The following is an 11971-nucleotide window of genomic DNA, read 5'->3' as shown; positions in this document are numbered from 1 at the left end:
CTAATCCGATTATATTTTGGGTCTAGCCAATAGTTTGCAATCCATATTAAGTAATTAGTTTGTTTCGGGCTTAGACAATCGAAGTTGATTGCTGGTAACTTGTGTTTGGAGTTATTTTCTTTCAGGCTTAGCTAGCCAGAAAATGATCAGCATTATGAAATACCGAAAGTACTTACTTTTTGTACTAGCATTATGAAAAATAAATTATTATATTGATTTATATACCCGCATGCCTTTTGTAAAGTTCCTTTTGAAATTGTAAATTCTATTTCATTTGCAAAAAAATATTGATATGTGTTTATTTGAACTTACTTATGAATATTGTACGCTTGATCCATAAAGGTGTCAACATAATTTACTACGTTATTAGATCGCCTTTTATTTTCTCTTTTTTTTTGAATGCAGAGGAGTAGGCAGATTGGGTTGGGCAGTGTGTTGGAGAGATTACGGTCTGGTCATGGTATTTGCTTCAAGAAATTTTTGAATCAATTTATGTAATGTCTTGAAATTGCGCTAAGGGTTTTTTGGATATTATTAAAATAATTTTTGAATTATGAAAGTTTGGTTATTTAAGTTTTTATAGTAGAATGTGAAAATGCTATAAATGCCACTGCTTATTCTCCATTAATTGGAGAAATATATTATTGAAATTATAAAATTATTTGGTAAGCCTTGCATGTCTTCCGAGGGTCAGGGACGTACAATCATTTGTTACTTGCCCACTCATGCCAATCGAGTTGTGACAATAATATTTATCATATTATGTATTTAGTTTAAACAAACATTATGAAACATTTATCCTCATTAGAATAGAATTAGAGGCCAATGGTGTATGGTGTACAACATTGGCTACATTCGAAATACATGGCGGCAAAGATGACCGGTAAAATTAAAAAATAAATAAATATAGACTATTGGATGTGAAGTGCAGCACATAAATTTTTTGGAAAAAAAGGTCCTTGCTCGCATATAAAACTATCTAAAAATGCCAAGTACATATTAGAGCTTGAACTTCATAATACATTGCAGGCTTTAATTGAAGAACAAAACCATTAATCCTTGTCCGAGCATCTTAAAGCCCTCGTAGTACGAATTACAATGAGAATGGTAGAAAGCATCATCAGCCAAACGTCTTCTTTTCTACTAGCACTTGAACTCCTCTCCTACTAACTTCTCTTTAGTTTGGACAACAATGTGTCCAAGTGCCATCTATCTTACCTTCGACCAACTTGTCTTTGCTTTCTTTTGGGAATGAAATGGAATGGACAAAGTCTTTCTCAACAAACTTTTCAAGAAAATCCATGCTTATCTCTGATATTTCTCTTATTTATTAGCCAGCCTATTCCTTGCAAGCCCAAGCACCCGAGTCTTTTCACCAAATTGGAAGACAGACCGCAACTTTTGGAACTTCCGGGCCCTCGATGTTTCAGAAAAGAAACGACTAACATTCGACAATCTTGACTGGGTCGACACGAAGCTATCAAGCTAATCTACAAAATTCTCAGGCTTCCACGTGCCGGACGACCCGAACCCGAATCTCGGATAGCAAGTCAACAAAGTCAATATAAACCGTTACCAAGATTTTGACCCCGTCCTTTTCCTTACAAGTAAATGGCTGCTATCCGACAACTTCGGAATTTCTTGGATTACAACCCAAAGATAGAAGAAAAACTGAAACAACGGCCAAGCCTAACATCGGAGACCCCATATTTCGCCACCAATTTCGAACAAGACCTCACACAACACCTCTTATCCATCAAAAGGCAGGCGAACAAGATGGAAGCATACACAACAACACCTTCTTTAAGCAGGCAGTGCATAAAGGAGAGAAGAGGCGCATTGATAACGTTTTAGTTCTGGTATCCCAAAGGGTACTTTCATTGTCCACCATTGGAAACAGCAGGAGGGGGAGCAGGCTTGCTTGCTTGGTAGCATCAACATGGCTGGTGGAGGGCTCGCTGTGCAGGGGGAGGTGAAGAACTACAATGGGAAGGTGACCTTTTTTGTGATCGTCACCTGCATGGTCGCCGCCACCGGCGGCCTCATCTTCGGATATGACATTGGCGTATCTGGTGATCAATTAGCCATCCTTATTTTTGCCTCCGCACTAATGCTCTCGTTTGATATCCATACTTGGGATTTATTAATTTTCCTCTTTCCGGATTTATTTCGTGACAAATGGATGTAATTATAGATATTAATGCTGTTTGATATGTGCAGGAGGTGTAACTTCCATGAATGTTTTCTTAGAGAAGTTCTTCCCTTCGGTGTACGAAGATCAGATAAATGCGGGTCCATCCAAGAACCAGTGGTGCTCGTTCAACAGCCAGTTGCTAACTGTCTTCACCTCGTCTCTCTACATCGCGGGGCTCATCTCCACCTTCTTCGCATCCACGGTGACAAGAGTCTTGGGACGGAAGGCCTCCATGCTGTGCGGAGGCGCAGCCTTCCTCATCGGCTCTGCTCTCAATGGTGCCGCTGTGAACGTTGTAATGCTCATCGTCGGTCGTGTCCTGCTCGGTGTCGGTGTCGGTTTCGCGAACCAGGCCGTCCCCCTCTATCTCTCCGAGATCGCCCCGCCGAACCTCCGAGGAGCCCTCAACATCGGCTTCCAGCTCGCCACCACCATCGGCATCCTCATCGCCAACCTCGTGAACTATGGAACCAACAAGATCGAGGGCGGATACGGGTGGCGCATCTCCGTCGCGCTCGCCGCGGTTCCGGCCGGCATCATGACCGTCGGCGCCCTCTTCCTGCCCGACACCCCCAACTCCCTGATCGAGCGGGGCAAGCTCGAAACGGCCAGGAGGACTCTCCAGAAGGTGCGGGGGACCGACGACGTCGGCGAGGAGCTGCAGGACATGGTCGAGGCGAGCGAGTCGGCCAAGCAGGTGCAGCACCCCTGGAAGAACATCCTGCAGAGGCACTACCGGCCGCAGCTCGTGATGGCGTTGTCGATCCCGGCTTTCCAGCAGCTCACCGGCATCAACATCATCATGTTCTACGCGCCGGTGCTCTTCAAGACGATCGGCTTCGGGGACAATGCGTCGCTCATGTCGGCAGTCATCACAGGCCTCGTCAACGTCGGGGCCACCTTCGTGTCGATCGTCACCGTCGACAGGTTCGGCCGGAAGTTCCTCTTCGCCGAGGGCGGCGTGCAGATGCTGATCAGCCAGGTAGCGATCGCGGCGATCCTCGGCGTAAAGTTCGGCGTGGACGGGACGGGAGTCATGTCGAAGCCGTACGCCGATGCGGTTGTCGTGCTCATCTGCACGTACGTTGCGGCGTTTGCCTGGTCGTGGGGGCCGCTCGGCTGGCTCGTGCCGAGCGAGATCTTTCCGCTGGAGATCCGATCGGCGGGGCAATCCATCGTCGTCGGCGTCAACTTCCTCTGGACGTTTATTGTTGCCCAGTTCTTCCTGGTGGCGCTCTGCCACCTCAAGTTCGGCCTCTTCTTGCTCTTTGCTTTCTTCGTCGCGGTAATGACGCTCTTCGTCACCCTGTTACTACCGGAGACGAAGAATGTGCCCATTGAGGAGATGAATCTGGTCTGGAAGAAGCACTGGTATTGGAAGAATTACATTCCTGACGAGCACAGGGTGGTAGCATGAAGAAGGAGATGCATGCATGGGGCCATGGGAGAGTTCTCTCTTCTTCCCTCCTCCAAGTCTTGTAAAACATTTTGCTATTAGGAATGGTACTAAAATCTTGGAGGAGCAGTGTGAGGACAAATAAGCAAAGGTACAGCTAGGAAGAGTGGAAGAGGATATGTAGATAACTTTCTTTATACATCTTCACTTGCATGTAATATTGTCAAAAATACCTTATGCAGTTTTTTTTTTTTTTTTTTAGGGAAACCATATGCTGTATTTGAACGCACACAAATGACAAATATAGGCTGTTTTAATTTGTTTCACTGTTATCTCTTTTATATTCTATAGTTTATTATATGATTTAAATTTTTTGCTGCTCCGGTATGAGTCAAAAAGCCATGTTGCGCGCTGTGTAGACACTTGATCGCATAATGTCTTAGGATACATGGAATGAATCTCGGTGGGAAAAGGTGGTAAATTGGCATGATCCGACCTCCCTTTCTGTTGGACACTACTTCTGCTGCAAATGGAAGTTAAAAGTAATCTTACGATCTACTCCTTGAAAAAATTTGAATGGGAGTTCAGTTTCCTAATTTTTTTCTGGCCATTAACAATTACAAGACAACTGAAAATGTTCTTTCTTCTGACCAAGTGTTGCAATCGTCATGCTTTTCTGAGCATTTGCTTAACTTGTGTCATAACTTGATGCATCTCATTTCAAGAGAATGTGATGCCTTCCTCATCAACATTCTAATGACTGATTACCTATTTATAATTGTCTTAACTCTTCAACTATTCAACCTTTCAGTTAGATCCCTATCTTTCCCATCTGTGTAGATAAATTAATCTCACTCATACATCGATCTTATCTCTCTCCCTATATGTAAAATTTTCTCTTATCATGTTGATCCATGTACTAAAAGATATATTGATTATCCTAAATCCCTCGAAGTCAGCCCACTACAAGGTGCACGCCAATCCCATGGAAGCTGCAATATGGTCGAATCCTATGGAGTTCGTTTATTGTTACCAAAAAAAAATTCTATGGAGTATGTCTTCTAATAGAAAAAACTCTTATTAGATTTAGAAAATAACTATTTTATTTTCTGATGCAGTGTAAAAGAAGCTATCTTTAGTCAAGAAGTTAAAGTCTTATCTCTTTAATTTTGAGTAAGTTGTATTTGCATTTATTTTGGATTTGGAAATTGTAATGGGTGCTTAGTAAGTTGTGATTACATTTATTTTGGGTTTGAGAATTGTAAGGGGTGCTTAGTAAGTTAGAGCATGATTAATTCTTAGACTAGTGTAAATAGACCATGTGGTAGATGGTGAAGGGCAGATTATGATTACTAAACTATTTAATATATGAGATAGCTTGAGCTTGTAGCTTACTTTATCCATCCTCTTTTCTTATTGTGAATGATTGTTCATCCATATATGCTTTTCATTTGGCCTTTCCTTCCCCCCTCATTATTTGGTATCAAAGCTTGTGATTATGCTTTTGGGTTCTTCTCTTCTTTCTTATGGCGGCACGAGGAGGCAGAGGAGATGTGGCAACCAAATGATGGATGAAAGGGATGATGAACTTCAAGCACTTCGAAGACAAGTTAAGAAACTTACTTTACATCTTGAGCGCCGAAAAGCTCGTAGTGAGCGAGATGGCTCAAGTCGTGGGTCTTCTAGTGACGAATCCGATATGAATCTATTTGCCAATCATGGAGGATGATTGAAAAGGATGTCCTATCGTGATTCCAATACTTTGAAGATTGATTTACTAGAATTTCATAGTCGCCTTCAATCCGAAAGGTTTCTTAAATGGCTTAGTGTCATTGAAAATTTTTTTGAATACAAGGAGACACCGAAGATTCAAAGAGTGAAGCTTGTTGCTATAAGGCTTCATGGTTATGCTTCGGCATGGTAGGATAGAGTTCAAGAGATGCGGCTTCGCAAGAAAAAACCTAAGACTTTTTTTTTGGAGAAAATGAAATCTAGGCTTACGGAGAAATTCCTTCCAGTGGATTTTGCTCAAATGGCCTTCTCTCAATTCAACAATATTCGTCAAGAGTCTAGAAGTGTGATTGATTATACCGAAAAATTCTACAAGTTAATGGCTCACAATGATCTTCAAGAATCCGAAGAACAACTTGTGGTGAGGTATGTTGGAGGTCTAAGAATTCCAATTCGCGATGAAGTAGAAATGCATCGATTATGGAAACTCAATGATGCGTATCAACTAGCCTTAAAAGTAGAGGCTAAGCTGTGTAAGAAAGATGGAGGTACAAAATCTTTACCATCCTCCAAAGGAGACTCTTCTCAAGGGAAGGGTACTAATTCAAATTCCTATGATTGTGGCAATAAATCTAATTCTTGTATCAAGTGTGGAGAGGTTGGTCATTATTACTACACTTGCCTAAAGAAACAGGTTGATGTTTATATAAATCTTATGAAAGAAGAAGACCTTGATAGCTCAAAATAACCCATGTATGATGAAGAAGGTGACATTGAGCTTGTGGAGGTTGAACTAGAAGAAGGTGAAAGTCTTATGATCCATAGGGTGCTTACAACTCTAAGGTTTGATTCAAATGAAGTTTGGTATAGTTCAAATATTTTCAATCTTCAAGAAAATATTTATGACATTAAGAAAGGAGAATGTTGTGTGGATTGGGATTCTCCACCAGTATATGATGTTTATCCGGATGAAGAATAGATTCGGAATAACGGTCTAATGTTCTCACAACATTTGTCTTTGTCATTAGAAGAAATTTATCGTGATACTAATATTCTTGTCTTGGATGAGAGTAAGGAGTTAGTCTTACTCCCTACTCAAGGAGTAGACCTTTTCAATGAAGGCTTTCATAAGACGTGTGGAGAATAATGCTTTAAAGAGCTTAGAGATTATTTCAACATGATGATATGGCGCCAAACTCCATCTTTCAAAAATTATGAGTTCAAATGCTTGAAGGGTTCATTTGATTTCAGAAGGTTATTGAATGGTTTCCTTAATAAAAATCCAAAGATCCTATGTCAAGAGGAGATATTCATAATACTTTCAAATGAAGATGATATTCTCAAAGATTTTTGGTCACCGTTCGTGGCTTGATCAGACTTTGAAATTTATTGGCAAAAGATGGACATGACATTTTTGCAAGTCAAATTGAATTATGGGTTTAGATTCTACATTCCATTTGCATTTCATATGCATCACATATTGGCGTATCATAGCGATGTTGGATGACAACTCGAGGACGAGTTCTTTCTCACCTGGGAAAGATGATGTATGTAGAAAAAGTTATCTTTGGTCAAGAAGTCAAGTAGTAAGTTGTGTTTCTAGTAAACTGTGTTTGCATTTATTTTGAGTTTGAAAATTGTAATGGGTGCTTAGTAAGTTGTGATTACATTGATTTTGGATTTGAAAATTGTAATGGGTGCTTAGTAGGTTGTGATTACATTGATTTTGGGTTTGGAAATTGTAATGGGTGCTTACTAAGTTGGAGCATGATTAATGCTTAGACTAGTATAAATAGACCATGTCGTAGATGGTGAATGATAGATTGTGATTACTAAACTATTTAATATATGAGATAGCTTGAGTTTGTAGCTCACTTTATCCATCCTCTTCTCTTGTTGTGAATAATTGTTCATCCATTTAACCGTTTCATTAGGCCTTTATCCCCCCCCCCCCCCCCGCCCCCCAAATCATTTTTTAGTTTGGCTTTTGGTGCCATCCAAGGGCTCTAAACCAATTAAGATCAAGTGTCCAATGAATCTAGACCAAGAAACTAGGGACGTAAGTTGGGTCTAGCAGGTTGTTTTAGTATAAAGGCATATTGCGACTATAAAACTTTCACATCCACATGTTCTATTTTTCTTACATTGCCACTCCATATATTAAGAGAGATGGTAAACAAATGATGGTGCAGGTGATAAGATTTCAAGGTTAGTAAAAAATAAAATATTTGAGTCTGACACATCTATGAATCGATCACAACTGATGTGACAAGTCAGGCAATAAAAGCTCATCATGTAGCCATAGGGTGATCATTAAGAGCCTGTCATGCACTAACCTAAATGGAGCATAGAGAATCCTTTAAATTTCAAACTCTCCTCCAGCTGGTAATAGTTCGGCTCACAATCGCAAACAGTTTTTTTGCATGCACGATATAAAAACTATCAGTGCAGGCAAAATGCACGGATGTGATCTTCAGGCAAGATGTGCAGGCTATTACTATAACAACTAATGCACATGCCTGATTTACTTGGCGATATAGGGTTGAAATCGAATCGGATATGGATCAGATACCAGTACATCTGAGGATTCTAGTATTATTTTGATGCTTACAAAGCCATTGAGGCCATATGGAAGTGCTAATGCCATTAACTCAAATGCGTATGTACATAAACACTCAAGGAAGAAAGAAATGATACATTCTCGATACGCTCGATACATACTCGATACATTCATAAAACATCATGGATACAAGATCAAAACAACTCTCAAGAGTAAATTTCGAGATAAGGGTTATAGTAGAGCAAGAGAGAAAACTTAGAAATTGATTATGATAAAGTTTCAAGTTGAAATTACCTTAAAGGGTAATTCTGTAATTTTTACTATCAAGAGAATAAAATCTTATTGTGTCTAGCATCCTAATTTGCTTTGAATATCATATTGTTGTTTCAATGTACATAACTAACCTTCAAAATGTAGAAAAACATGGTTAGAGTCGACCCCAATTAGTTTGGAGTCGACCCCGATACCTTTAGCACGCGTTGGAACGAAGTGGCACGCCTTTGGAACACTTGGCACAGAGTAGGAGTTGACCCTAGAAGAGATGGAGTCGACCCTGGAACATTTTGGAAACATTCTGGCACATCCTGGCACATATGGCACAGATAAACAGTAACTCGGATCGACCCCAGAAAAGCTCGGGCCGACCCCCAGCTTCAGCCACTGCAAAAACAACTTTCTATAATTGACTGAGAGGGCCAACCCTAGAAAAGCTTGAGCCGACCCCAACTGATGAACAGCAACTTGAGCTTACCCCATATTTGCTCGGGTCAACCCCAGCATGGTTGACAGCATAATGGCTAGTTCTGCAGAAGTACTTTTTGAGCTCCCAACGGCTATAAATGGCTAGTTTCTCCATTCCAACTACTAGGAAGTCATCATTGGAGGTTGGAGAAGTATTTAAGAGCCACTATTCATCAAAGGAAGGTATCTTGGTGGAAATTGAAGTGTACGTTCAAGAGAAAAGAAAATCCAAGAGAGTTTCATTCATTGCTTCATCTCAAAATCTGAAAGAAGGTGGTTGAGCAGAATTCAAGAGACTTCAAGAGCTCTACCAACCCTTGAGGAGTGAAGCAATCTCAGCAAAGAAGAGAAGAGGATCTTCAAAGCGATAATTATTTTCTTATCCCTTCTTGAAGTGCATATTTGTTATATTTGCTCACTTAGGAGCTTTAAACCTTATATTTTTCATTCATTGTAAGGTTTGTTGGTGAGCCCGTAAAACCAATGGTATAGGTTGTTGGTGAGCCCGTAAAACCAACGGTAAGGTTAATTGGTGATTTCGTAAAACCAATTGTAAGGATTTTTGGATTGTGAGCCCGGAAAAACAATCCAACTGTAATCCGAGGGGTTATAGTGAATTCTCAAGGAAACACTTGAAAAGTGGACGTAGGTGCTTTGGGGTGCACCAAACCACTATACTTGATTGTGTTTGCATTGTGTGCTTCTTGGTTTATTTTTTTTACTTAAGCAATTGCTCTAGCTTAAATTCTAAAAGTAACTTAATCACAATTGTTTAGAGCTTTACTACTATTGCTTCCACTGCACCTATATTATCACATAGGCCAAACCACATTTACTTAAAAATTAATTTGAGGCCTTAAAATTTAGAAAACCCAATTCACCCCCCTCTTGGGTTGTCACCTTGGGCAACAATATCCATATCCATATTTATTTTATTTGATAAATATAGATATAGATACAGATATTAGTCAGATGCAAAAATTTATATCTATATTTATTTTACATAGATGCAGATATAAATCAGATATTGAAAGTATGGATATAAATATGAATATAAATTAGATAATTAAACTTTATGTCCATAAAATTAAAGATATTACTAAGCAAATGGTAAATCAAATTAATAGCATGGTAATAATATATATTTTTCTTAAAAGTTTATGAGTGCTATATAAAATTAAATAGGATTACAAATAGAATTAGATATTCGAATATGGATTGTATAATTGTCTATCTATATCCATATCCATTTTTTCTTGATGGATAACATATGGTTACGAATATTAGTCGAATGTTCAAGCTGTTATTCATACCGAAATAGATTTGGATATGAAAATGGGTCCGAACGGATATTATCCTGTCCACTTTTATCTCTGCGACAATGGGTGCCTGCTCTCGCCTATATAAAGCACACTTGGGAGGCCTCCAGATAAGTTCTCTTCGATCCTACCACCATGCTACCATTTCGTTACCTCAAACCTTCTTTGTTGCTTAAGATTAGCGCATGACCTAGGTATCGGAGAATCTCTCATCAAACACTCTCCGACAAGTAGACTTCCGTGTTTTCTATTTCAGATTGGATTGGGTATAGGAGTACCAAATCGAGCATGGCTGACATCACCCAGCTCTTCCACACCAACTCGGAGACTAGCAATGATCCCAGACCAACCCTACCGACCTAAGCAAACGATATGCTAAGCTCTCTAACCTTGCATCCTGCGCAAGGTCGAGCCAGATTTCAATGACAATATAGTCCATCTCAAATAAGATTGTATAATTGTAGATTGTAGGGAGTTCATCCTAAACCAAGTTTATAACATATACAAAATCTTTGCATGTTCTAACCGGTGATCTATCGAGAGAAAAGAATATGATAGCTATTATAGAGCTTCCTTGGGGAGGGGCATTTGAGAATAACTTAGGAATTAGGATATATGATCCATGGGGTTGAAAAACAATAGATATTTTTAATTGGCAGGTTTAATAGGGGTATTATGAGAATAAATGAAAATTTGATATTATAGGTTGGGATCATTTTAAGGATAGAGTAAGTTTTCACATACTTATTCCTGCACTTTAGCTTCTAGGATTTTTGACATATGATGCACTTGAGCCTCTCTTAGTTGATAAAAAATATGGGAACAAGTACAAGTAAATATTATGATCCAATTAATAGTCTTTTTGCAAAAGATGTCTTTAACTCCTTACTGAAGCATCACATTTTTATATGCATTAGGTTTTCTTTGTACAACCATCCTACATTTTGCTTGTAAAGTTTCTCTCCACATACATAACACATATATGTGTACGTATATATGAATGCATATATGTATGTATGTATCTATTATATGTATATATGTGTGTGTAAATATATTTCAATTTCTGTTTTTGATTCCCTTACTCTTTGATTGCATTCTTGAAAATTTTCATAAATGTTGTTTTCTATGTACACTGTTTTACACAGATGGGTGTTGCAACAATAACGATAAAAAAAGAAAAATAGTAAAAGGGCATTTAGTAAATCATCTTGACATTTGTTTGATGAATTTCAAGTTTATAAATAAAACCTAAAGAATTAAAATTCTAATAATAGTTATCTACAATATTGGTGCTGGTGTCAACACATGGTTTAAAAATGAAGTTTAGATGCGTTCTTTTTAGCAAGCTTAGAAGGTACAAATCTATAGGGATTCTATAGGGGTTACATTATTCTAAATCTTTTAACATTACTTAAAAACTCATTAATTTTGTGAATACTTTAGATTTCTTCTTACTCCTAATGCGCAAGTGACATAAGCAAAACAATGTATGGTGGGCAACATCAAAAACTAACTTGTTTGATTATCAAAAAAAAAAAAGTTTATTCTCATTTCTGATATTTTATCTAAACATGTTTTACATGAATATGTAGAAATTTTCTTAAACAACTTCTTTCATTTGCTTAAAATTCCACGATATGGACGACCAATAACCACTTCTCCTATTTGAATAAGATTAGTCATGTGTACTATTCTTGATCTCCTTAGGATTGGTCCGATCAAGAGGTTTGATTCGACTTAACAATCCAAAAAACATCCTCCTAGAAGTTTAAATTGGGTGAAAACTATACCATCTCAACTAATTGCTCCCTAACTTCAATTACAAACTCCATATCACATATATTAGTGCAAACCATACATCCAATAACACAATAAGATAACAAAAATGTCACGGAGAAGCAAGGTGTGACACATCACCAAGGTAGGCTATCATAAGAAGCCCAATTGGCCGACTTAGTGGGCTCACCGCAAGGAAGGTGGGCCGCGGGTTCCAAAAGAACCGGCTCTTCTCGCCTCGAGTCGGCTGAAGA

At 38.8% G+C, this 11971-nt stretch overlaps 1 protein-coding gene across 1 annotated transcript; it reads left to right on the top strand.

The window, feature by feature from the left end:
- Positions 1-1795: 1795 nt before the first annotated feature.
- Positions 1796-3881, top strand: LOC103705198 (sugar transport protein MST6-like). Its single transcript, XM_008788833.4, has 2 exons — positions 1796-2072; positions 2221-3881. Exons 1-2 carry the CDS (start codon positions 1940-1942, stop codon positions 3609-3611), a joined length of 1524 nt encoding a protein of 507 aa, XP_008787055.1. The 5' UTR covers positions 1796-1939; the 3' UTR covers positions 3612-3881.
- The last annotated feature ends 8090 nt before the right edge of the window (positions 3882-11971 follow it).

Source organism: Phoenix dactylifera, unplaced genomic scaffold (genome assembly GCF_009389715.1).
Source record: "Phoenix dactylifera cultivar Barhee BC4 unplaced genomic scaffold, palm_55x_up_171113_PBpolish2nd_filt_p 000292F, whole genome shotgun sequence".
In the NCBI taxonomy this organism is placed as follows: Eukaryota; Viridiplantae; Streptophyta; class Magnoliopsida; order Arecales; family Arecaceae; genus Phoenix; species Phoenix dactylifera.
This window is presented reverse-complemented; position numbering and strand designations above follow the sequence as displayed.